The sequence below is a fragment of the Thamnophis elegans genome, chromosome 12 (assembly GCF_009769535.1).
Source record: "Thamnophis elegans isolate rThaEle1 chromosome 12, rThaEle1.pri, whole genome shotgun sequence".
NCBI classification, from domain to species: domain Eukaryota; kingdom Metazoa; phylum Chordata; class Lepidosauria; order Squamata; family Colubridae; genus Thamnophis; species Thamnophis elegans.
Window position 1 is genome coordinate 40,765,970 of NC_045552.1, and position 27,127 is coordinate 40,793,096.

General features: G+C 42.3%; 1 protein-coding gene across 2 annotated transcripts in view; it reads left to right on the forward strand.

The window, feature by feature from the left end:
- COL4A6 (collagen type IV alpha 6 chain) overlaps positions 1 to 27,127 on the forward strand; it is a 217,305-nt gene that overhangs the window by 155,537 nt on the left and 34,641 nt on the right. For both annotated transcript variants that reach the window (XM_032227189.1, XM_032227190.1), the window contains exons 14-27: positions 1,785 to 1,844; positions 2,413 to 2,457; positions 3,195 to 3,248; positions 4,369 to 4,438; positions 5,131 to 5,241; positions 8,078 to 8,227; positions 8,393 to 8,497; positions 10,818 to 10,975; positions 13,724 to 13,903; positions 15,901 to 16,084; positions 20,541 to 20,612; positions 22,399 to 22,506; positions 24,334 to 24,555; positions 25,303 to 25,464. In XM_032227189.1, coding sequence (XP_032083080.1) covers positions 1,785 to 1,844; positions 2,413 to 2,457; positions 3,195 to 3,248; positions 4,369 to 4,438; positions 5,131 to 5,241; positions 8,078 to 8,227; positions 8,393 to 8,497; positions 10,818 to 10,975; positions 13,724 to 13,903; positions 15,901 to 16,084; positions 20,541 to 20,612; positions 22,399 to 22,506; positions 24,334 to 24,555; positions 25,303 to 25,464 — 1,681 coding nt within the window. The remainder of the gene's footprint in view (positions 1 to 1,784; positions 1,845 to 2,412; positions 2,458 to 3,194; positions 3,249 to 4,368; positions 4,439 to 5,130; positions 5,242 to 8,077; positions 8,228 to 8,392; positions 8,498 to 10,817; positions 10,976 to 13,723; positions 13,904 to 15,900; positions 16,085 to 20,540; positions 20,613 to 22,398; positions 22,507 to 24,333; positions 24,556 to 25,302; positions 25,465 to 27,127) is intronic.

The window sequence follows — 27,127 nt, forward strand, 5'->3', positions numbered from 1 at the left end:
CATTAAGCCACAGTAGAATAAGGTAAAGATTCCCCTCGCACACATACGTGCTAGTTGTTCCCAACTCTAGGGGGCGGTGCTCATCTCCGTTTCAAAGCTGAAGAGCCAGCGCTGTCCAAAGACGTCTCCATGGTCATGTGGCCGGCATGAGTAAATGCCGAAGGTGCACGGAACGCTGTTATATTCCCACCAAAGGTGGTTCCTATTTTTCTACTTGCATTTCTACATGCTTTCCAATTGCTAGGTTGGCAGAACCAGTAATGGGAGCTCACTCCATTTCGCGGCGCTAGGGATTCGAACCGCCGAACTGCCGATCTTATGATCGACAAGTTCAGCATCTTAGCCACTGAGCCACCACGTCACTGCAAAGTTACCTAGTTTGGGTAATGAAACATCCACAAGAAAACTACCAAGCTCAGAAAGCACCAAGAACCCCTCACCGTATCTAGTACCTACACTAGGGACATTTTTCCAAAACATTAACTTTCCCAATAAATTCCAAAAGCAAAGATTCCGGCAAACAGAATGAGGAACAGTAAAAAAACAAACTTTTTGCCCGATCCTGGTTAGCATCACTTTTTCTCCCCATCTTGTTTCCTCCAAACTGCTGACCTTTCTGATCAACAAGCTCAGCATCTTAGCCATTGAGTCACCATATCCCTAATCGTAGAACAATATCCATATTAGAATATTGTATGCTAAGTCCGGGTGCAGAATAGCAATCCTTTATTAGCCCATAATCCATTACATCCTGGTTGATATTACTACAGCTGAATTCAGCCACACAAGAGGCCTGTGTAAAGCATATACAATCCAATGTGCATTATCTCATCCTGATAATCAGCTTAGTCTGATCCAACTGTGTGAATGGGTTGGGTAAATAAGTTTGAGGTGATCCAGATCTTTTTGTTAAACTACAAAAATAGTTTGCCACGAAAGCGATTGCCTGTGAAGGCTCCTGGATTGGGGCTGAAAGGCAAAGTGGAACCAGTATACTCCACCCTATATTTGGGTAGGCCAGATTGCCCCGAAAAAAGCAGAAAAAACAGTTATGCCATTCAAGAATTTTTTATATTTTAATACAAATTATACATATTACACGGGAAAGTTACTAGAATAATAAAAGCAAATACTCTAAAGAAAAGATACAATAATCACAAAAATAGGAAAAAGAAATTAAGGGAAAGAGGGAAAAGAATGAAAAGAATTAAAACTGGAATTTTTGAGCGCCCAAGAGAAAACGGTTAAAAGAGGAAGAAAGGGAAAAAGAATTACATTAGTAGACTAAAGAGAATAGCAGTAAGATTGTTATTGTGAAGTAGCTAATTAAGCAATAAAGAAATGATCGTGCATTGTTAATGGTAGAAAAAATGTGAAAGAAATGCTCTCTATGCTTACATTGAACTAGAGGATGTATGCTGTTTATACCAAAATATACCAATGGAGAAATCAAGAAAGGAGAATTTGGTGTAACTTTGAAGGGGCAATTGAAGATATTGCTTATGTATTAAGAAAAAATAACTATAAAGATGAAAAATAATGGAAGAGAATAATTTGGCAGAAAGTGAAAATGAAACTATGATATAAAAGGACTATGTAAATGAGAGGATCTAAAAGAAAAGAAAAAAAACACTTATGGAGGTGGAGATGTGATTTTGTGCATCAGATTGCAAAGCAGAGAGCTCTGGCATCCAGCTGCTTGGTAGGAAAAAATTAAGTCTACACAAAGACATGGAATCATCAATCCTATCTTGTTCTTTTCTATTTTTTGTTTGTTTGTTTAGGGTTTCTGGAGCTTTGGAGAAAAGGGAGAAAAAGGCGTCCCCGGTTTACCAGGACCCAGGGTAAGTAATTTCACAAAATCTTGCTCTTTGGAAAATATTTGTACAGGTAGAATAGAATTCTTTATTGGCCACGTGTGATTGGACACAGAAGGAATTTGTCGCTGGTGTAGATGTTCTCAGTGTAAATAAGGAGAATAAAATACATTCATCAATAATCATAAGATATAACACTTAGTGATAGTCATAGGATACTAATAAGCAATCAAATCATACTAGGAAATGATTTGAGAAGAAGAATAGTAATACAGTCTTAGTAAATTATTGACAGTGTTGTGGGAATTATTTGTTTAGCAGAGTGATGGCATTTGGAGAAAAACTGTCCTTGTATCTAGTTGTTCTAGTATGCAGTGCCCTATAGAATCATTTTCAGGGCAAAGGTTGAAACAATGTATGTCCAGGATGTGAGGGATCTGTAGATATCTTCACTAACGATCAATTGCTTAGCAAAGATACGCCAGACTCCCCAAAAGACTTGGGGACTAAAGCGTGGCAAAGCCCAGTGGAGGAACCCATAGATGTCAACCTGGAGCACATACTCAACAGTACATTTGATTTTCTTTCATTTTAGGGAGACATGGGACAGAGGGGACCTGATGGAAACATAGGCAGAAAGGTATGTTGTGTGTTCAAATGCATCTTTATTCATCTAGCAGATGATGCCCCAGTGGGCATTTTCTGGTGAGGACCAGCAGAACATTTTGGAACCATATGTTTAGTTTTATACAGGAGATCCTGGTTCTTGAGAAGAGAAGAAGAATAGAGTAGAATAGAACAGAACAGAATAGAATAGAATAAAGAGAAGAGAATTAGAAGAGAAGAGAATAGGAATAGAGTAGAATAGAATATAGAAAAAGAACAGAATAGAATGGAATGGAATTCTTTATTGGCCAAGTGTGATTGGACACACAAGGAATTGATCCTTTAAAGGAGAAGCTATTTTATAAAGACTTTGGGCAGACCATTTGACTCCAATTATTTGCGAGCTCCAAAAGGCATTTGAGACCCTTTAATTCTTCTGCTGGACCTTTGGGATGTAAAGGCAATGTAGTGCACAACTGTCATGTTTTGGGCTTTTAATTTGATTGATGATTCAATTGGATTCTTAATGCAGATGCAGTGTTCCTGTATGCAAGAGGCTATCCAGAGTCTTCATTAAAGTTTATTTTATTTATTTTTATTTATTTGAGTTAGAGTTGGCTTGTTTCCTTGCTTGCTGCTCAACCACTCTGCTCAAAAGTATTACGCAGTGTGCAGAATAAATGATTTTTCAATAAATGGATAAGTACAGAAGAAAGCAGGGAGGAAAATCCCGTCTCTTCTCATTCTGAATCATCTTTCATTGTCATTCAGGGAGTTGTGGGCGAATCAGGATATCCTGGTTGGGATGGCTCTCCAGGCGGAAAGGTAAACCCTCCCCACCCCCAATGAAAAATTGACCAGGTAGCAGAAATATTGTAGCTTTAGACAAGACAGGGAAATAGCCCAAAGATAGCTTTGACAGGACAGTCCTTTCCCTTTTTTTAAAATTAATGTTTTTTTATTGTATTCACAATGTTAAAATGCAAACTCCCAAAATAGGAAGAAAAATTCAAAAACTAAACAAGAGTTTTCAAAGGGGAATAAAAGTCATACACATAGATTTCCTCCCAATTGAATATTGATATGTATATATTAAGAATAATAGTCCCCTCCCCTCCAAATTAACATTAGCAATTAAGGAGAAAGAGCAAACTGAATATTATATGATTTGGGAAGTATTTTACCAATGGCTGGAGAATAAAAAAAGAGTTTGGAAATGAAGAAGGCTAAAAAATAAGTAGGCAATATACTTAGGTAGAGATATAAATAAGATGGAAACTGTTAGTATGTGTATGATGAGAACAATGATGTTTAATGTTAATATGATATTATTACTAGAAGATATTAACAAGAAAAATGGAGAGTCTTATAATGTTTAGATGGAATGTTTATTTTTGTAACTGAAAAATAATAAAACTTTTTATTAAAAAAAAGAATAATAGTTCCCCCCCCCTTGCAAAATAGGCCCACAAATCATGAACGTTTATAACTCTTAGGCTGTTAGTTTGAGCTCTGAGCTTGGCAACTTGGTTGAAACCAGAGGTGGTATTCAGCAAGTTCTCTCCAATTCTGGAGAACCGGTAGCATAAATTCTGAGTAGTTCAGAGAACCGGTAAATACCACATCTGACTGGCCCCACCCACATCTTTCTCTACCTCCTGAGTCCCAGCTGATCGGGAGGGAATGGGGATTTTGCAATATCCTTATCCTGCCATGACCACCAAGCCACACAACGCCCACCAAGCCACGCCCACCAAGCCACACAACGCCCACCAAGTCACGCCCACCAAGCCACAGCCATAGAACTAGTAGTAAAAAAATTGTGAATCTCACCACTGGTTGAAATGTTTCGGAGCCAAAATGTTTGCAACCAAATTGCCAAGCTTGGAGCTCAAACTAACAGTACCAACTGAAAAATCATGTTTTTTCTATTTCTTGCTTCCAGGGTGAATTTGGCGATATGGGTCCACCAGGCCCTCCAATAATTGTTGACAGAAATGGTGATGTCATATCAGGTGGATGATTTTCCTTCCAAACCATGTCTTCTTTAATATGTATGAAGAATAAGATAAGGATAAGTTAAAAAGCTTTTATCTTTTTAATTTCTTTGCGTGCCGAACCAGCAGTAATGCCGGTAGCAACCCACCCCTGTTACTGACCTTTATCAGGCTTGGAGAGTGGCCAGGCCAATATCTATCAGACTCCTCAATACTTGCCAAGAATGCAGGAATGAACTAATTTTCTCCTGAAAACTCCACTCCCCTTTCGCTCCTCTTTTATTTCCTCTGGGAGGGGCCATTCACTGTCCACCTGTGGCCTTACTCCCAAGTCAATCCTTGTTCCTTAGCTGTTCCCTTCATCTGTCAATTCTGCGCATGCGCTCACTGGGAGCAGGCTCCAGCTGTTCTTCTGCCTCACTGATGTCTGATTCCAAAGGCAGCTAATAAATGTCAGATGACCCTGGCCCCATCTCTGCCTCTGACACAGAGCCCTTGTCCAAGCCTTCCCCAGACTCCAGGACTGGCCCATGTTCCTCCCCAACTTCCTCATTGTCCGAATCTGCTGCCAGCTCTGCTGGCCGCTGGCAGGCCACAACAAAATCAGCTTCTTACATTCCAAAAGTAGGCTACTAATATAACTAATATAATGAGTGAGATAAATGAAGAGAAGGTCTGAAGTTATTTTCTTTCCATCTTTTAAATCCCAGGTCCCCCCGGAGACCCCGGCACACCAGGAAGCCCTGGACCTAGAGGAGATGAGGGGAATATCGGTCTGCCAGGATTTACTGGGCAAGCAGGACGTCCTCCAACCTTTCCAGGTAACCTACCGTATTTTTCGGAGTATAAGACACACCCTTTTCCCTCAAAAAAGAGGCTGAAACTCTGGGTGCGTCTTACATACTGAATACAGCATTTTTGGCCTCCTGAAACCCCACCCCTTCAACAAAATGGCCATGCAGAGCCTTTAGGGGGCTTTCAGATTGTTCCTGGGGCCTGGAGAGGGCAGAAATGAGTGAAAAATGTGCCGTTTTTTGCTCAGTTTTGCCCCCCCAGCCCCCAAGAGCACTCTATATATGCCTCCTAAAACCTATCCATGTCCTTTTCTTGACAAAAAATGGGCCCATTTTCGCAAAAAATGGGCTGTTTTTTGCTCGTTTTTGCCACACACACACACCTCCCAGGAACATTCTACAAGCCCCCTAAAGGCTATTCATGTCCCTTTTTTGGAAAAAAATGGGCCCATTGTTGCAAAAAACAGGCTGTTTTGGGGAGGTTTTGAGAATGCAAAAACTTTTTTTTTTAATTTGCCTCTTTAAAACCTTGGTGCGTCTTATACTCCGATGCGTCTTATACTCCGAAAAATATGGTAGTTAAGAATCCATGGCTGGTGAGAGAATCCAGGAGTATCTTCATGTAAGAAGCCAACTAAAAAGTTTCCGAGGTGTTTTCTGAAAAGTGTTGATCATCTCTCTAGAAAGACAGGGTTATCGTGATTCTGGAAAAGATGTCTCAGAAAATACCAGAGAAAAATGCAATGGAACAAGGAAGAAGGACTTAGAGGAACTTTTAAGATGCCTCACATATTGGGGCAAAAAAAATGGGAAATCAGGGAAAATGAAGGGGAAATAATTAGGAAAATCTTGATCTGTGCTGAAAAGGATAAATTGATGTGGGAATTGAAGAATAAAGATGAATCAGAATATTATAAGATCTGGGATAAATTTTATCAAAGGTTGGAATATAAAAGGAAAAGCCCAAAATAGACAAGGGCTAGAATGGAGACTAGAATTATGTACGAAATGATAATTTAGAGTAGTTTTACAATCACCTGATATCCTTTGCTTAATTTCTGGAAGGAAGGAATGAAATTATCTCCCTCCATCCATCCTTCCCACTGTATTTGTATTGCTCTTGCATCTTTCCTATCTGGTTTCATCTATGACAGTGATGGTGAACCTTTTTCAGCACCGACTGCCAAAAAGGTTGCCTGGAAACGTCGAGTGTGTGCGTGCACTCATCAGGGCCACACCCTGGAAAAGCCAAACTTCCAGCTTCTAGCACACATGCACACCCTACAATCAGTTGGCCAGCATGCATGCATAGGCCTGTTTTCGGTGCTGGTGCATGCGTGAAGGGATTGTGCTCTGGAAAAGCCCAAGTTCTGGGTTCTGCACAGATGTGCATCTGACAATCAGCTGACGCGCGCAGGCGCAGGCCTGTTTTTGGCACTGCCATGCACGTGAAGGACAGCTGATCATTGCGCACACATGCGTGCCAGAAACCCGTAAGAGAAACAGGCAAGGCCGCATGGGCTGGGTGACATGGTTTCATGTGCCACTTTGGGGCAGATCTATGACGACGACGACGACGACGATGATGATGATGATGATGATGATGATGATGATGATCTCTTTTCAGTTTAGTCTGACTCTTGGCAATTCTATGAGCCAGGTCTTTCCACATCTTTCGATCTTGCAATACAATACAATACAATACAATACAATACAATACAATACAATACAATACAATACAATACAATACAATACAATAGCAGAGTTGGAAGGGACCTTGGAGGTCTTCTAGTCCAACCCCCTGCCTAGGCAGGAAACCCTATATCGCTTCAGAGAAATGGCTATCCAGCATCTTCTTAAAGACTTCCAGTGTTGGGGCATTCACAACTTCTAGAGGCAAGTTGTTCCACGGATTAATTGTTCTGTCAGGAAATTTCTCCTCGGCTCTAAGTTGCTTCTCTCCTTGATTGACTCCCTCTTCTCTGTGGCAACTCCTGAGATACTGGAACACTGCTATCATGTCTCCCCTAGTCCTTTTCATAAAACTAGACATACCTACTTCCTGCAACCGTTCTTCATAGCTTCCAGTCCCCTAATCATCTTTGTTGCTCTTCTCTGCACTCTTTCTAGAGTCTCCACATATTTTCTACATCATAGTGACCAAAACTGGATGCAGTGTTCCAAGTGTGGCCTTAATAAGGCATTATAAAGTGGTATTAACACTTCACGTGATCTTGATTCTATCCCTCTGTTGATGCAGCCTAGAACTGTGTTGGCTTTTTTGGCAGCTGCTGCATACTGCTGGCTCATATTTAAATGGATGTCCACTAGGACTCCAAGATCTTGAGCTACTACGATGATTTTTTCTATTCTCTGCCTGGTGTCATGTTTGATGGTGTCCAACCACCATGATCTTATGGATTATCTATGAATCTACATATGTTAAATTTAAAAACCTTCCCCACTGAACCCCTGCTTAGTCAGTTAGACCCATCTTTGCTAACCAAAACTGGCAGGCTTTGGCTGGGCGCAATGTGAGCTGAAGCTCGAAGAGGTCAGTCAAAGAGGACACATCTGGCAAATCTCCACTAAAAATATACTGTCTCCTCCTCTCCTTGAAACCAATGGTGGCATTGGCAGCAAAACCTTGTCCCAAATGCTAGCAGAACAGTTTTCTATAACTATTCCTGGCTCTTTCAGTCCAACAGGAATGCTGAGGGTTGGCTTACCTGGCAAGATGCTTTAAACTAGAAAGTTGGATTCTATTGTTTTTAGCAGCTGAATCAGAAAATGAAGGAGCAGATTATTGGGTAGGGGGGGAATGAATTGAGATGATAATTCCTGAAACATAGTCCTCATTTAGGTCCCCCAGGTCCAACAGGAGTCCCAGGGATCTCGGGATTTAAAGGTGAACCAGGAGACCCAGGAAGGACTACAGTTGGATCTCCAGGCCTACCTGGGAAAGATGGAGATCCAGGGTTACCTGGAGCTCCAGGGTTACCAGGTGCTTCACGTAAGTCCAAGATCAGGTACAACTTCTATTCTGCACTGATTTTTGTGTATGAAAATTGGTCTGCTTTTTTCTCGGCGGTAAGGAAATATCATCTTCCTGCTTGTTATGACTACCCAGCTTTTTAGATCCTTGTGGATTTTAAAATCTTTTTCCCCCAAAATGCAGAAACGATAGTCACACCAGGTGCAATTTTTAGTGGAGAACCTGGGGAGCCAGGTATCCCTGGACCAAGGGGACCACCAGGAATCTTTGGCTTAAGAGGCTATAAAGGTGAGTAGAATTGTCCTTGTCTCAACATTCCCCCCATGTTCCCAAGTACTCAATCATGGTCTTTTCGAAAGAAAGCAGCTATAAGATGTACCGCAACATTTTATTTTATTTTTTATTTTATTTATTTCATCAAGCATGTATTAGATAACAGATATAAGTATAAACATGATTTTGAATACATGAAATGGATACAAATAAAATGGAACATTAGGATAGGGACGTTGGTGCGCTTATGCATGCCCCTTACAGACCTCTTAGGAAGGGATGTATCAGTAGAAAAATAAAATATGTTAATACTGCTAATAATATATAGTTAAATAAGATGATAATTGTGGATAACCAATTAAGTAAATTGCTCGTTATATTAAAATTGAATTTGAGGATATATGCCACCTACAGAAATTAGAATAATAGATGGAAAATGAAATGATAAACTTGGTATATTTTCTGAAAGGGCGAAAAATGATACTGTTTATGTGTTACGGGGAAATTAAGTTTAAGATGGGAAGAAAATATATGGGGCTGAAATTAGAAATGGTAATGTGATGTAAAACAAATTAGGTACGTGAGATAATGTAAAAGGGGGAAACCTGGGCAACATTTAAAAAGAATTTAAAATTTGTAACAAAAAAATTTAAAAAATTCTATTTTAAAAGAAGGAATGGGGTGAGGTCGACAGTAGACAGTCTAAGGTTAAAGTTTTTGGGGTTTGGGGAAGAAACCACAGAGTCAGGTAGAGCATTCCTGGCATTGACCACTCTGTTGCTGAAGTCATATTTTCTGCAATCGAGTTTGCAGCAGTTTACCTTAAGTTTGTATTTATTGTGTGCTCGTGTATTGTTGCGGTTGAAGCTGAAGTAGTCATTGACAGGTAGGACATTGTAGCAGATAATTTTATGTACTACGCTCAGGTCAGACCAAAGGTGGCATAGTTCTAAGTTGTCTAAGCTCAAAATTTCAAGCCTGGTGGCATAAGGGATTCTCCTGTGAGCAGTGGAGTGGAAGACTCTTCTCATGAAATATTTCTGGACTCACTTGATTGTATTAATATCCGATATGCAGTGCGGGTTCCAAACAGATGAGCTGTATTCGAGAATTGGTCTAGCAAAGGTTTTGTATGCTCTGGTTAGCAGTACAATATTACCAGAGAAGAAGCTATGCAAGATTAGGTTAACAACTCTTAATGGCTTTTTTGGCAATGTTATTACAGTGGGCTCTGGCACTTAGATCATTAGAGATAGGCACCCCAAGGTCCTTGACAGAGTCAAGAGTCCACTTGTGTGACATTTGTTTTTACTTTTTGTCCGGAGTAATGGCAGAATTTTCACATTGCTTTGGAGGATCCATGCCCATATGGCCCAAAGAAAACCTTCCGTTTGGGAAAAACATGGACTTCATCTAGTCATCTATGCAGCTTACATCAGTGGACTAGATGCAAGACACATACATCTTTTCACTCCTAATCTAAGACTTTAATCACTCTCAGAATTTGGAGGAAGGAGCCAGGCTAATTAACTGACCACCAATTTCTATGAGCTGGAGGAAGAAATGCAAGGAGACATTCTTTCAGCGTCTCCCATAAACCGGAGATGGACTGAGTTATAATCAAGGCAAGATTTGACACTGTGTCAAGAATCTGTTATGAGGACATGGCCATTAACTTGCTTTTGGGGAATTATTTTGCTTAGAGTGAACTGAGTACAGGGAGTAAAGTTGTCCTTAAGTTGCATTAATGTCTGGTGACCTCATGGACACATTTCGGTAGAGTTTCATTTTCCAGAGACCTTCCAGCCAAAAAACAAGCAGTCCAGAGAGAGAGATGGGGAGGGGGAGAGGGAGGGACGGAGGGAGAGTGGGGGAGAGAGAGAGAGGGAGAGGGAGAGAGAGAACTAAGATACTAGGTTTGTACGTACAAACACTTATAGGTAGTTTTTTTTCCAGTTGCTGGGTGGGTGTTGCCTACTTGATTTCCTGCACCATGGCGGGGGGGGGGGGGCATTTTCATCCTCCCCCGCCTTCAGAAGTTTTCCCTGAGCCTCTGGGAAAGCGAAAACTGCCCCCTCTGAGCTCCGGAGGCCCCCTGAAGGCCGGAAACAGTCCCATTTTTGGATTTCTGGAAGGCCCATTGTTTGCCCTCCCAGATGCTCCACATGGCTCCTGTACTTAGCCAGCATGATGAATGGGCTGTGTGGAAAATCCTGGGAGGGGCATGGTGAGGTGGGTGGAGCCAGCCAGCCAGTCCTTGCAACAACCAGTTCGCTGAAACAGATGTAAAATTAGCCGGTCTGAACCGTCTGAAGTGAATAATTGTTTTTCCCAGGGGACGGTGGTGATTGTGCCTGTGATGGAGGAATCACAAGAATTGGCTTGCCAGGAGAGTCAGGCAGCCCTGGTCAACCTGGCAGACAAGGTGATATTGGGCCGAAAGGAGCCTTGGGGGATCCAGGAGATGGTATACTAGGTGCCCCTGGACCACCAGTAAGTAAACAATGGATTTCTTTTGTTGGACCTTTATGTGTGGACCTGATCTTTCATGCCTGATATATGGACAGAATTTGCTGTAGTTCACAATTTTATTATCTGATTCATATTGAACGCCAAAAGCAATAAAAATAAAAACACCGCATGTCCAGGGCCAACCTGGTTCAAACAATAACCCCCCAAGCCTTCCCAGGTGCACCAGACTAGGAACATGACCAGATAAGCGAGTTCTACCTTATTCTAAAACCAAATTAATAGAATCTTCCAAAACTGAAAGTACAAATCTCCCACCATCTTTTTTACAGCCTGAGATATTAGTGAGGTTCCTTTCTGAGGCTCTTTCTCTGTCCTCTATGCAGCTGCAGGCTGTGTCCTCTCTTATCTGATCCTTCCCTAGACAGCAGGGTGGATTTGATTTAAATCAAGTCAATTTAAATCATCATTTTTAAAGAGCAACTGTTATCTCTGTCCCGCAGCAGCTCCTCCTCTGACTGGCTGTTGACTTACCGACAGCCCAGAGATGGGTTCCTATCAGTTCGGACCGGTTCGGCCGAGTAGGTTGTAACTCGGCCTGACACGCACCTGAACTAGTTCTATCCTCGTGGCCGCCATCTTGAATTTATGTTCTACGCATGTGCAGAACAATCTCTGTTGGAAAAAATGATATTTTTTCCATTTTTTAACATTGTGCGCATGCTCAGACCTTTTTAGGTGCAAACACGCAAAACTTTTTGCTCGCTGAACTGCCAAGAATGCCAGCAGGAATCCATCCCTGCAACAGCCCCATTCACTTTAATAGGATGGCTGATGTGCGGCACTGACCCAACAAGGTGAGGGAGGTGGTAGGCAACAGGTGAGTGGTGCTGTTATGATGGATCTGAAATGACAGGTGCTCTTTAATCTTATACTTATAAGCTGCTTAGAATGTTACACTGTCATTTTTACTGCTTGGCCTTCCTCCTCCCACTTAGAGCCTGGTGGTACAGATGCATTTCTCTTCAAACAACCGTACAGTTTGTAGTGTACATAGATTTGCAAAACAAGGGGATAAAGGAATATTCCTGATTTTGTGTGTGTGTGAGATTCATCTCATTGTTACTGTGAAATTGTGGGAATGCATCAATGCAGTGCATGTTATCTCAGATTGTAGAGCTTGGATTCATTGAATGAGTTTAACAAAAATGTAAATATTGCACAACATACAGCCTCATGCTACCTAACTAAACTCCATTTTTGCTGAATAAACTTAATTATTAATGTATATTAAATAGAAAACTATGTTTAGATAGATTTTTATTCCAAAGGCATTTTATTAAAATAAGTTTGATTTAAAAAAATTTAAAAAATCCAATTTAAATAAAAAAATCAGATTTAAAACAAAAAACCCTGCTTTTTTATTTTTTTTAAAAAATAAGATTTTTATCCATCCTGCTAGGCAGTGTCTTTTAGCCTCACTTCCCACCCCCACCCCATCTCCCAAGATCATTCTACGTACAGTAGTGGCCACAATTGGGGAAACGTTTTGGGGAAAGTGTATGTTCGAGGCTTGATGGCTAACACCACCCCTTATTTTTGGAGTAGTACCATAAAATTATATATGAATGGAAAGATGATTTAATCAAGAATGTAATGCAACAAACTTTGTTCAATTATCTGTATTCTATGAAAAGGTATAGCCAAATATAGCCAGCACTAAAACCCAGTTCATAGAAGCAATCATTCAATCTTGGTTTCACATTACAACAGCTGCAGAAGTAAAAGACTTGGTTCATTCCATGGGAAGACATTGTAAGGCGTAATTCATGCTAAAGGTTAGTTGTCACGGTGATGATTTTTGTATATCTCATTTTTTTCTTTTTCTTTTTTCTTATAAAGTTTTTTAATACATACCCAACATGTATATTATTACATACCCATTATTGAATTATTGAATCTTTTCATCGATTCATCTTACCATCAACTCCCAAAAACAATTATTTGCTCTTCTGCTCTCCATACACCATATTTGTATCTTATCCATCACTTTCTTCTCCCTCTCTCCTCCCCCTCCCTACCTCCTTTCTTCCCTCTGTCATCCTTCCCTTTGCTACTTCCCCTTCCTCTCTCTTTCTTCTCTTTCCCCTTTCCACTCCTCATTTATCTCCTCTCTTTCCCCCCTGCCCTCTCTCCTATCCCTCTCTCTCCTCTATTTCCCACTCTTCATCTCATTTACATGGTATATTTCAGCTTCTGAGCAAGCTCAACTTTATGTTGATGGCATTTATAATTCCTTTTAATATACATATTTAATTTTAACATGTATTCTCCTCCTTTTTTAAAAAAATAGAACAAAAAAAGTATACATATATAGTCATTGTACTTTTAAAACCTTCCCCCCACCACACGAGCCTAATTTTGGCCAAGATGTAGACCTGGTTACAATTCTCAATTTTTTTCTATGGTGATAATTTTTGTATATCTCATTTTTTCTATGTGTTTCACTTTCCTTCTTTATAACTGCTATTCTAATAGTAAATCATTCATAAAAGTTATTGCATTACATTCTTGATTAAATTATCCATTGATATATAATTTTAGGATACTACTCCAAAACACCTGATGTTATTAGCCATCAAACCTCAACAATACTGTACACTTTTCCCAAAAGGTTTCCACAATTTTGGCCTCTACTGTACCAATTCACTCCCGTGGTTAATGAGTAGTTCATTATCCGTTTTTGCTGAACTCTCTCTGCTTGTCTTCCAGGGTTTCCTAGGTCAACCTGGTCTCCCAGGCTTTAAAGGACAAAAAGGTGAACCATCTTCAGCCTCAGGCAGAGGGCCACGAGGGGATCAAGGGAATATTGGACTCAGGGGTCCTTCTGGGCAGCCTGGAACTCCTGGTAGGGATGGCGTGAGAGGTGTCCCTGGTCAACGTGGTCTTCAGGTATGTTTGTCCATCTTGGAGCCCCTTACAATAAAACATACACTTGTGTCTCCCCTAATTGCCATCCAGAGATGCTGAGCTCTATCACTTCAAATTCCTAGCCAGGACAGTCATCCTGGCTATGGATTATGAGGCCAGGCTACTTTCGTTTGATGATATGGGTCACTGTCTACAACTTGTCAGGTCCTTGACAAAAGAAGACCTCGGCTTTTGTAAACTCTCTTCTGCCTAGATTAAAAGGCTGACATTTAGATTAGATGTAGTGGTATTCCTACTGTGTTTTCCCGAAAATAAGACAGGGTCTTATTTTCTTTCGGCCTCTGAAATAAGCACTTGGGCTTATTTTCGGGGAGGTCTTATTATTTTTGAGTTGCAGGAGGCGGAGAGCCTGGTCACCTCATGGCTGCTGCTGTGTTGCAATATTTTGGGGGGAGGGCTTATTTTAAGGGGAGGGCCTTTTTTAACTCATGCACTCAAAAGCCTCATTGGGCTTATTATCTGGGGAGGTCTTCTTTTCAGGGAAACAGAGTAGGAGAAGATATAATGACGAACCATCTCCTTCCCAAATCTTATCTTACAAGAGTTTTTCATCTACTTATAATTGATTCCCCTACCCCACACACCTATCAGACTGCTTCTTACATATCATAAGGTAAAGGTAAAGATTCCCCTCGCACATATGTGCTAGTTGTTCCTGACTCTAGGGGGCAGTGCTCATCTCAGTGTCAAAGCCGAAGAGCCAGTGCTGTCCAAAGACGTCTCTGTGGTCATGTGGCCAGCAGAACTAAATGCCAAAGGCGCACGGAATGCTGTTACCTTCCCACCAAAGGTGGTCCCTATTTTTGTACTTGCATTTTTTACATGCCTTCGAACTGCTAGGTTGGCAGAAGCAGGGACAAATAACGGGAGCTCACTCGTTATGTGGCGCTGGGGATTCAACCACCGAACTGCCAAACTTTCTGGTCGACAAGCTCAGTGTTTTTGTCACTGAGCTACCATGTCCCTTGACCTACCATACCAGGAAGCAAATAGATAGAATTCTTTATTGGCCAAGTGTGATTGGACACACAAGGAATGATATGTATATATGGTAAAGATAACTGCAGCATCAGGGATCTGCCATATTTCTGGAGGGCTTGGAGACTGCCTTACTTCTTTTCCAGTTCAGACCCAACTCCAAGCCGGAGGTGCAGATTTAGCTTCCTTAGAGGTGGGCTTTATCAACTCTCAGAGCCTTTAGTTAGTTAGTTTTTTTATCGTCATTGCACCTTGTGCAACGAAATTAAATGCGATCTTCCGTGTACAATGATAGTTCAGGTTGTGGTTGTTAAGGAATCCTGGGCAGTCATTAAGCATATTGTCAGGTGGTGGCTGGTTTCCTCATTGACTTGACTTATTAGAAGCTGGCAGTGAAGATCACAAGTGGGGAAGATGTGACTGTGGGAAGCTCTGACCATTGTAACTGTGTGCCAGTTGCCAAGTGCCCCAATTCATGATCCTGTGACTGTGGGGACACTGCGGCAGCCACAACTTCCAAGGACCGGCCGTAAGTCTTCTTGTTGAACCCTGTTGTAACTCCGAATGGTTGCTGAATAAGAAGTCACTAAGTGAGGACTACCTGTATAGTCAAAAGCCCTTCCCTGTCTTTCATGGTTAACAAAGCATCATGATACCCCTGATGACAACAATTGGACCCACCCCTTGGTGGGCTCCCTAGTGCCCTGGGATCTCTGGCCTGCTGGCAAAACCATCTCTTCATGTTTTTGAAAGAATGTCGGGAGGGGGGCAAACTTATTAGTTCTGCAAAGATGATGTTCCACATATATCTTCAATTCATCTCAGCTTAAAAAGAACGCCTGCACGACATCCCCTCTTTCTCTTCCTGTCCCTCCATTTGCTTCCAAACCAAGAGTCATTTCTCTTGATGACTTTGCTCATCATCGTTCTTGATATGGGGATTTCTCCCTTGGTTGTTTTTTGTATCTCTGTCCATTTAGGGTGATGATGGATTTGGCTTCCCAGGGGATAAAGGTTTCCCTGGATTACCTGGCCAAAAAGGGAAGTATGGTGAAGTTGGCCTACCTGGCATTGGTTTTCCGGGGCCAAGTGGACCTTTTGGATCTACAGGTGATCCAGGGATCAGTGGCATTCCAGGACAACCTGGACCTCCAGGGCCACCAGGTAAGTTATATGGGGATTAATCTAATTTTGGATTGATCGCTACAGCCAGGATAGGGGAATCGTTCAGATTGTTAGATATGGACTTGGAGATCCAAGTTCAGATCCCCACCAGAACCTGATGCCTTTGGGTCCCTCATTCTCTGCCCAGTCTATTTCACAGGACTATTGGTGGAGGTATACTAAGGGAAGACATCCCATCCCCAAGTAAGCCACTCGAGCTGCCTGTAAAGATCTAATTGCATTTAGATCTTCTAAATGCATGGAGCTTGAGGTGATTTTGCAGACATCAAGAATGATCTTAGAGCCTTGATGGTGAACCTATGGCACGCGGGTTAGAGGTGACATGCAGAGCCCTCTCTGTGGGCACGTGCACCATCCCCAGCTGCTCTTCTAGTTTCCAGCATGCGCACTGTCCAGCTGGCCTTTGCGTGCACCAGAGCGCTGGAAGCCCGAAGACCAGCTGGACAGTGCACATGTGCATGCTGGCCACCTGCTCTTGGGGTTTCCAGAATTGTGGCATATGCGAAGACCAGCTGGCTGGTATGCATGTGCGGACCAGAAAATTGGTCTTTGGGTTTCTGGTGCTCTAGCGTGCGCATGTGCACACACTTTCCAGTTTGGGCATGTGGTGCCGAAAAGGTTCACCATCACTGTCTTAGAGGCTAAGCTTTCCTAAACAAACTAATTGGATGATGATGAGGAGGAGGAGGAGGAGGAGGAGGAGGAGGAGGAGGACATGGACATAAACATTGCCCTGTGGATTGAGTCTTCACATTCTGCTTGGGATCCACCTTGCCTTCACCCAGAAGACAAAGACCAACGCCATGCTTATTTTTTGTCTTTCATCCAAGGTTCCCCCAATAATTGTATCAAAGGCCGCATGGCTTTTCTTTTACTCTAGGTTTAATTTAATTTAATTTTGTACCTCTATATATGGATTGGGTGTTTCATCAAGGGAGAGGCTTCATCCTGCAAATGTTACTGATAAGCCTGCTAAAGGCTTATATGTCGCCCCGCCCGTTGTCCGCCTTGTCTCTCAATGTGATGCAGATTTGTCTTCTAATGGCTTTAGAACTTCTAGCTCTTATGACGACTATCTGGGCGGATTAACCCTGCATATCGTACCTGTGAATCTCCGCAGCTTGGGATGCGAACCAGCCCAGCTCTCGTGGGTTATCCTTTCTTTCTCTGCTCCCTCTTTCCCGTCTGCTTTGTTTTAACTTGTGCTCCTTTGCTTAACTGGTATAGGTGATTGCTGCTGCGGTGAGGAGGTTGGTAATGGAGACTTAGACGCTCAGGGAGGTGAGAGCAAGGGTCTGGGAGCTCAAAAGGAACAGGTGCACCCTCTTCCTTCCTGTTATGACACAAGGTGCTCTCCCACACACATACACACCCAGAAGCATGTCATTCAACAATGTGGAGGGGGAGATCCTTCCTGATGGACAAAGTCAAAATCACAGAGCCATGGTGGCACAGTGGTTAGAGTGCACTACTGCAGGCTACTTCTACCGGCTGCCTGCAATTTGGTAGATCGGATCTCACCAGGCTCAAGGTTGACTCAGCCTTCCATCCTTCCGAGGTGGGTAAAATGAGGACCCAGATTATTGGGGGCAATAGGCTGACTCTGTAAACCGCTTAGAGAGTGCTATAAAAGCACTGTGAAGCGGTATATAAATCTTAAGCGCTATTGCTATTGCTAAGTCATCTGTGGCAAGGGGCACCATCCATGTATGGAGAGCTTGCTTACCAGTGCTTTTCTCCTCCCCCTGCCCCATTTCAAAGTTGGGCACTGCCATGCTCGCCATCTGCTTCCTTCTGGCTGTGTGTTCTTGTACCTTGCTTATTGCATGAAGCTGGTCAATGGCTTTAGAAGATGTGAGTGCTTGGCCCCCGAACAATTGACACTGTGGCAGCCAAGAGGACCCACCCCATCTACACTGCCCTATTCCATAGGTTGAGATGTTTATCACTCAGCAAAGGGTTGAATTGACGTTCACCTGTGCACTCACTGGATCATTTGAGTGGGGGGATGTTCTGGCAGTTGCACTTTCACGGGAGCTGAATAAGGCAAGGAGGGGACGGGAGGGTAATTTGAGGGAGGGAAAACCTTAGGAAGCCCCACTGCTGCTTTCCTCTTGATTTTATATCAGTAAATAAAGTGTTTTGCAAATCCTAAGTCAGGTGGACAAATCAGGAGCCACATGGAGACTACAAAGCTCTTTCCTTTTGCCATGCTTTGTATGAAAAGTTGTACCGTTCCATTCTACTTCTGTTTTAGGACCATGAAAATGAAATCATCCATAGAAATTGAAAGCAAAGATATTTAGAACATTTGTGGGTCATGGTGATCAGGTAGAAGCAACCGGAACCACTCATGAATAGTCTAAAGCAGAAGCTGTTTTGTTAACCCCCTAAATTGCAAGTATTTGCCCGGACTGATTGCATTTCCTTAGGAATGGCCAGATGAGGCTTCAGGGATTCTGGGGGGAAGTTAAGTGGGCTGCTTGTTGCCATGGCAATACTCTAAGCTCAGCTCCTTCTTAACGCCTCCCTCCAGCTCTGCTGGAGATTCCACCACAAGATACAGGGACATCTCGTAGTCATGACCGGTCCTTAGTCCTTTGCTCCTTTGCATTAGATGCTCCTTGCCTCAGTCTGTTCTGACCGAGGCTTCCCAAGAGCATGAAGCAAGCTCCTTGTCCCAACAAAAAACCCTTTTATTAATTTGTTGTGAATTCCTCTCATTCACATCCAGCAAAGTCTTTCAAGGGAGGATTTACAGTCACAGACCTTCTCTGGCTTGGAGAGCTGACAGGCCGATATCTGCAAAACCTGGCAGGGAGTCTTGGAGAGTCCCGAACCAATTAAGCGAACTAATTATCTCCTGCAGACTCCACTCCCTTTTGCTCTTCTTTGGTTTCCTCTGGGAGGGGCCATTCATTATCCACCTGTGGCCTTACTCCCAAGTCCACCCTTGTTCCTTAGCTGTTCCCTTCATCTGGCAACTCTGTGCATGCACACACTGGGAACAGGCTCCAGCTGTTCATCTGCCTCACTGATACCTGATTCCAAAGGCAGTTGATAACTGTCAGGCAGCTCTGGCCCCCTCTCTGTCTCCAACTTAGAGCCCTCCTCCGAGCTTTCCCCAGACTCCAGGAGTGGCCCATGTTCCTCCGCAACCTCCTCACTGTCCAAATCTGCAGTGGTGAGCCACAACAATGTCTTTCCTAGCCAGTCTTTATGTTAGCTAATGATGCTTTGCCACTGTTAGTTTAATCACTCTCTGTCAGTCTAGCTGCTTACTCAGAAATGTCCTCATAGCTACTATGAAAATTCAGGATGAGCCAACCAGAAGCTGTCACTGCTCCGCTGTTAAAATAGCATGGCTGGATTTTATTCCATGCAGTGGCCAGCCAGATGCCTCTGGAATGCCCACAAGCAGGATGGACACGTCTTCCTCCAATCTTCTACTGCAATTCTTATTTGAAGGCATGCCTGTCCCCGACCTAGAAGTAAGCTGGAGTCTTCAAGACACCTCATTGTCCTCTACCATCAATCAATCCTTCTTGGAAGTCAGTTTTTTGGTATGGTGTCCAAAGGGAGTACCAGAATCTGCCTCCAACTATGATTTCAAAATCATGACAATCCTACAGTGGAAGGTTGGACTCTCCTAGCCAGAGGTGGGTTCTGATCGGTTCGGACTGGCTCGGCCAAACCAGTAGTAACTTGGTCGCTGGAACCCGCAGCAATCCAGGCCTGCCATGCCCCTGAACCGATTCTCTTGGTGGCACAATAGGCGCTGCCATCTTGTTTTTGCCTTTTATGTATGCACAAAGCAATTTTTGTTGCACTGCGGACCTGCGTCGTGTCCCTGAGCGAATCGGCAGTAGTGGCACCTACTGCTTCCAGCAATCTAGTCATCCCATTCTGGATTTGTTGTAATTTTCAGGTCATCTCCAAAACTGCACTACATTGCATTTACCAGCTGTGATCAGCCATCCATCAGGCTTTCCCCACCCCCTCTCTCAAGCAGGATAAACATTTTGCTAGCTGCAAAATTGTCCTAAATCCAGATGTGAAAATCTTAGGACCCTATAATAGGTTTGCCACTATGGGGGCAAAAGAGAAGCAAAAAGAAATGGGAACTGGAGATTGATGGCATTCTGCCTAGGGAAACGCAGGCTGTATTGCAAATAATCACAAAGCAAATCAGCTCTGTTTCTTGTTAGCGGCCCAGAATCACAGGCGTGCAACAGTCATCCACCACCTACCCAAAAATTCCACAGGCAATTGTCCCTAATTTGACAGAACAGGATTTGAACACTTTATTTTCTGGTAGATCTTGAGATGTTGGCATTGCCCCTGTTTCTAACGGAACGTGGAAAAAGTTCTTGCAAGTTTTGCTTAAACCCCCCGCCAAAAAAGAACACATTTTTAACATATTTTCTGTCTTTAGGTGAAGCTTTGCCCTGCATAATCCCTGGAATCACTGGTCCACCTGGACCTCCGGGACCTTCAGGGTTTCCAGGTAGGTGGTTTTGGGCTTTAACCCCACCTTCTTCTGGCAGTCAGAAGACATGGTGAAAACTCTTCCATTTCACAACATATAGACAGACTTAATCATAGCTTCAATTGGGAAAATGTGACCGTCCTAGACCAAGCCAAGTCCAAGAATGCCAGGGAATTGCTAGAAGCCTGTCTCTCTGACAAATCAGCCATCGTCAGACACATAGACATCAACAACATCTATAGACTATGCAACAGGGTGGCTCAGTAGCTAAGATGCTGAGCTTGTTGATCAGAAAGGTCGGCAGTTCAGCAGTTTGAATCCCTAGTGCCGCGTAAGGGAGTGACTCCCATTACTTGTCCCAACCTAGCAGTTCGAAAGCATGTAAAAATGCATGTAGAAAAATAGGGACCACCTTTTGTGGGAAGGTAACAGTGTTCTGTGTGCCTTCGGCATTTAGTCATGCCAGCCACATGACCATGGAGACGTCTTCGGACAGTGCTGGCTCTTCGGCTTTGAAATGGAGATGAGCACCACCCCCTAGAATTGGGAATGACTAGCACATATGTGCGAGGGGAACCTTTACCTTATTATATGTACGAAGCAATCTGAAAGTTGTGTATGTGGGGTGCGGGAATCAATTATAGGTGAATGAAAAACTCTTGCAAGATAAGATTTGGGAAGGAGAGGGTTCTTCTCCTACCCTGTTTCCCCAAAAATAAGACCTACCTGGATAATAAACCCAATGAGGCTTTTGAGTGCCTGTGCTAAAATAAGCCTTCCCCTGAAAATAAGCCCTCCCCGAAAATATTGCACCACAGCAGCCATGATGTACCACACTATGCAGAAGAGATAATCTACACAACAAAAAGACCCAAGCATCTCTCCATCAGCAATCAGCACCCAGATCAGCATAGATTAGCTCCAAGGTGAACCTCAGATCTACAATACCCCAATCAAGAAACTGCCAAAGAAGCCAGCAGCAAACAGTCAAACCAAAGAACCTCTAAGACCGCCCCCCACCAACACTGACAGGCAAGCCACTGGAATATAAACTTACAGCAAATTGCACTCCTTACTAGTACTGGCGAAGTTTCCTAGTTGAGTAATGAAAATTCTGCAAGAAAACAACCAAGCTAAATGGACTTTAGCTGTTGGAGTGCTTCAATGCAAAATGTGTTTAGGGGAGTCGTGTGGTGGTTACAGTTTTTCTAGGAAGCTAAGAAGGACCCAACAGTGGCAATTAAGGAGAAAGAACAAGCTGAATATTATATGATATGGGAATTATTTTGTCAATGGTTAGAGAATAAAAATGGAAGTTGGAAATAAAAGGAGGAGATTAAAGAAGAGTAGAACATATGCTAAGATAGAGATACAAAGAATAAAATAATTGTTAGTATTATGATGAAGAGGAGGAGAATTATTATGCTTGGTGTTATTATTTTATTTTTTATTAGAAGATACATTAAGAGGGAAAAATGAACAGGTTCATTATGTTCAACTGTTTAATATACTATAATTCCAAGATTAGAGAATTAATACCAACATAGTAAATAATGTTGTAAATTTTGATGGTTATTTGTACCCAGACGACACACTATTTAAGGAAAGATGGAATCTTTATATTTAAAAAATAAATAAAACCTTTTTAATTTTTAAAAAATCCCAGCTAAATGGACTTTATTCGTTGGAGTGCTTCAATGCAAAATGCGTTTAGGGAAGTCACGGGGTTGTTATAGTTTTTCTAGGAAGCTAAGAAAGAGACATCTTTGTTTCTTACCCAACTGATTTTCTCCTCTCTTTCCAGGTTCCAAGGGTAGCAAAGGATATCCTGGTTTTCCAGGGCAGCCAGGTTTCAATGGCTTAAAAGGAGAACCGGGCATACCTGGGGTGGCTCGATTCCCAGGAATGCCAGGTAAGGACGAGAAAAGAGGCAAAAATCCAGAAGTCATTGGCCACACACTTCGTCATATTGCCAAAACTCTTCGATGGATGTACTCATGAAATCATCAGGAATCAATTGAAATAACTGAATTTTTAAAAAAATTAACTACAGATGGTCCTCAATTTACAACATTTCATTTAGTACCATTCAGGGGTGGGATTGAAAATTTTTAGCAACCAGTTCTCTGCCTGGTTGCTGGGTGGGCATGGCCATGGTGGGCATGGCCTATTCGGCTTCCTGCACAACGGCAGTTGGGGGGTGCATTTTTGCCCTCCCCATGTTCCAGAGCAGGGGTGGGTTGCTGCTGGCATTACTGCCGGTTCAACGCACAAAGAATTTCACAGTTCATTTTTTCAGTTTATGCAGTCCAGGTTTTGCTAGAAATCATAACCACCCTGGATCCACTTGGATCGGGCTTATAATTTTATGAGCAGATGATGAGATGTATCAGCTGTTGCAGCAAATGTTGTCAGGTGTAAGGAATCAGGATTATGTATTAAATTATGTCAGAGTTTGCAGTAGAAATCGCATCCAGAAAGCACGCACAGATAACTGATTCAGCAGGATGCATTAACTTCTTTATGTACATAATAACATATGAATAAATGTACAACACCAACAGCAGATTCTTCCAACGTGGTAGAGATTGTAAGCAGGTTCAAACACAGGCAGGCTATACAGAGAATGAGTTTCTTTTCAGTTCAGATCGGCAGACAACTTCAGACTAGTTTCGTTCCTCAGCACCGACTCAGAACTATAGATACAGTGCCCAGGCGCCTAGTTGTCTCCATCAAATACTGTTGCAGTTTCTAAACAGCCCTCATTGGCTGACTTAATTGCTGTGTCTATTCATTGGCTGACCTTGTTACCACGTCTCTGCCAGTCATGAATATTCTGACAAATTCCAGCTAAATTTGTTGCTCGTCTATACACAAGAATCTAGTCAACAAATCACATAGATTGGAAACTGGAGACATTTTTATTAGGTTTAACCACAACAAAATACAATAAAGAGACTCTATACCTAATCCTACATATTACTACAGAGGTCAGAATAGCATATGCATAGAAATGGAAGAACAACACAATACCAAATGAAGATGAGATAATACGGAAGATCTTAGAATGCACAGAGATGGATAAATTGACCAAAGAAATTCAAGGAAAGGAGGAAACAGAGTACTATTTAATTTGGGGAAATGGTATAAGTGGTTAAATGATAGAAACAGGAAACAGGACTTTCGGAAATGTAATTTGTATTATAGAAGAGGTAGGAAATAGTGATAAGAACGTAGGAAAAGTAGGATTTACAAAACTAGGAAAAATTATGTAGTAGTAGAAGAGTAACAAAGACTGTCTGATACAAATAATTAAACGTAGACTGATAAGCAAGAGAGTAAGAAATAATAGGACTATAAGTGTAAAATTGGAATGTATTGAGAGGGAAATAGTGTTTGTAAAGATGCACCGATAGATATCTGCTGTAAGAAGGAACATGCACTTTCAATGTTATTTGTAAGTGTTGTGTACGTTTTTGTCATTGTGTATAAGTATTTATAATAAACATAAAAAGAATCTAGTCAACTAATGGTCAGCACTAAAATGGTACTAGACCAGAATGAATGGGATTCAAGAGAGGTCAGACTTAGACCGTTTGTAGCTACGTAGAGATTCTAGGCTGGTTCCTTTCTTGTCTCCACCTCCAGACTCTGCCTGCTTTTCTCAGACACCTTCGTCCCCCTAAAGCAACTCTTCTCTGTTGTTTTAGAATTAATCTATGCCTTCATTTCTTGAAAGGGTTTCCTGGCCCTCCTGGAGATCCCGGTTCAAAAGGACGACAAGGAGTTGATGGGGGGGATGGGGTGCCTGGTCCAGAAGGCTGTCCTGGTTTGGTTGGCCCAAATGGATCGCCTGGTGATGTGGTTGGAGCTGAACCAGGGTCCCGAGGAGAACCTGGCTTGCCTGGCTTACCAGGAGATAATGGCATTCCTGGAGATTTTGGCTTTCCTGGAACACCAGGTGAGTTCTAAGCATATTTCTTTGGTTTTAAAGCACCACCTGAAAAGTTACTGAAATTCAATCAGGTCTGCTCATGGTTCCTTTTTGGATGGGAAACTCTACCATGTATGGGAGTTTGAGTTCAAAGGGTTTTTGAATTCAAAGAGGGAAGATAGAGAGAATTTAATGGGCTAAGTGGTTAAGGGACGCGGTGGCTCAGTGGCTGAGCTTGGTGATCAGAAAGGTCGGCAGTTCGGTGGTTCGAATCCCTAGTGCCGTGTAATGGAGTGAGCTCCTGTTACTTGTCCCAGTTTCTGCCAACCTAGCAGTTCAAAAGCATGTTAAAAATGCAAGTAGAAAAATAGGGACCACCTTTGGTAGGAAAGTAACAATGTTCTGTGCTCCTTTGGCATTTAGTCATGCCGGCTACCCTATTCTATTCTATTCTATTCTATTCCCTATTCTATTCTGTTCTATTTCCTATTCTACTCTATTTCCTATTCTATTCTATTCCCTATTCTATTCTATTCCCTATTCTATTCTGTTTTATTTCCTATTCTACTCTATTTCCTATTCTATTCCCTATTCTATTCTGTTCTATTTCCTATTCTACTCTATTTCCTTTTCTATTCTATTCTATTCTTTCCTATTCTATTCTATCCTATTCTATTCCATTCCAATCCTATTCCTATTCCTATTCCTATTCTATTGTGTTGAGCACCCATGTAAGAGGGAAAGAATGGGAGTTAGATCTTTTCTGTCTTTCAGGTTTGGAAGGAAAGCCTGGCCTGTCAGGTAGAAAAGGGGGACGTGGGGAGCCGGGTCTTCCAGGCTTCGATGGACTGCAAGGACCACCAGGACCAGGAGGTCCGTTTGGCATCAAAGGAAAACCAGGTCCTGTGGGAACCATCGGCCTTCCAGGATCACAAGGTATGGATTGTTTCACCCTGGATGAAGGTGTGTGGCCTTCAGACATCCCCTCCACAGGGCTTTCCTGCAGGTGGCCCACTTGTGGCATATCCTTGAGCTTGATAGCATATTTCAGGTGTTCAGGCTTTTAAACTTATTCAGGAGATTCCATAAATCTGGAGATGAGATGAGAGAAGCCGATGCCAAAATTCTCAGCCAAATTCATTGAACTGGCATTGGATATAGGTAGTCCTCAAATTATGACCATCGTTGAACCTGGAATTACAGTCATTAGTCATAGTGGTTGTTAAGCAGGTCACTTGCATGATCACACCCTATTTTACAAATTTTTGCAGTGGTCCTTAAGTGAATACTGCAGTCATTAAACAAATCATTTTTTTGGCTGGAAACCAGGAATAAAAGTCGGAAACCCACAAAACCTGACTGAAAACTGCAAACGTGTGACCCCAGGACCAATGCAATGACTCTCATTTATGCAGACAGCCATAAGCGAGGTGTCCAAAATGTGATCACATGACTATGGAGGATGATCACATGACCACCGGAGGGAGTTATGCACTTGTCAGACCTTCAAAGCCAAGTCATACGTACCTTTTTAAAGAGCCCATTGTAATTTTTGAACGGTCACTAAGCAACCAGTCCTTAAACAAGGACTGCCTATATAGTTTCACTGAAAAGAAGGCCGGAGGGAGGGCTGGCGCATTGCAAAGGATTAAATTAATGTCCAAGAATGATTTGGGGCACCATTTAGACTCTCTCAGTCAAATCAACCTGACAGAGGAAAGTAGGAGAAAGAAGGAATGTTAGAATATGTTTGCCGCCTTGAGTTATTTATAAAAAATAAATAAAGGCAGGGTAAAAAAAAATTAAAAATATCATATTTTTCAGAATATAAGATGCACCTTTTTCTCTCAGAAAATAGGCTGAAAATCTGGGTGCGTCTTATACAGCATTTTTGGCCTCCCGAAACTCCGTCCCCTTCACCAAAATGGATGTGCATAGACTTTAGGAGGCTTCCAGAATGCTCCTGGGGGCTGGGGATGGCAGATATGAATGAAAAACAAGCTGGTTTTTGCTCAATTCCCCAGCCCCCAGGAGCACTCTGGAAGCCTCCTAAAGGCTATGCACATGCCTAAAGGCTATGCATGGCCTTTTTTTTGACAAAAATGGGCCTGCCTTTGCAAAAAATGGGCCATTTCTTGCTCATTTGTGGGGGGCACCTCCCAAAAACATTCTACAAGCCTAACGGCTATTCGTGGCCTTTTTTTTTTTTTAAAGGGCCATTTTCACGAGGTCTGCAGAGTGCAAACCCCTTTTTTTTAATTAGCCTCTTCAAAATCCTGGTGCGTCTTATACTCCGGTGCGTCTTATACTCTGAAAAATAGGGTACTGTCTGGTCTGCCTCAGATGGATAGGTCATTGTGCCAACCATTTAACTGAAGATTATAGAATTGTCTAAAATGAGCCTTTTCATTTCATGATCATTCACAACTAACTTTCATTATCCATATTCATTGATTAATTTCAGGAAATCACCGTACCATGGAAGATTTGCACCCCGTCCATTTATTCTCATTCATATTGTCCAGTGCCATCCTGTGATCTTCCTGAGCAACCAGAAACACACCCCAAAGGTGCTTTTTTGCAACTGGACCTATTTTTT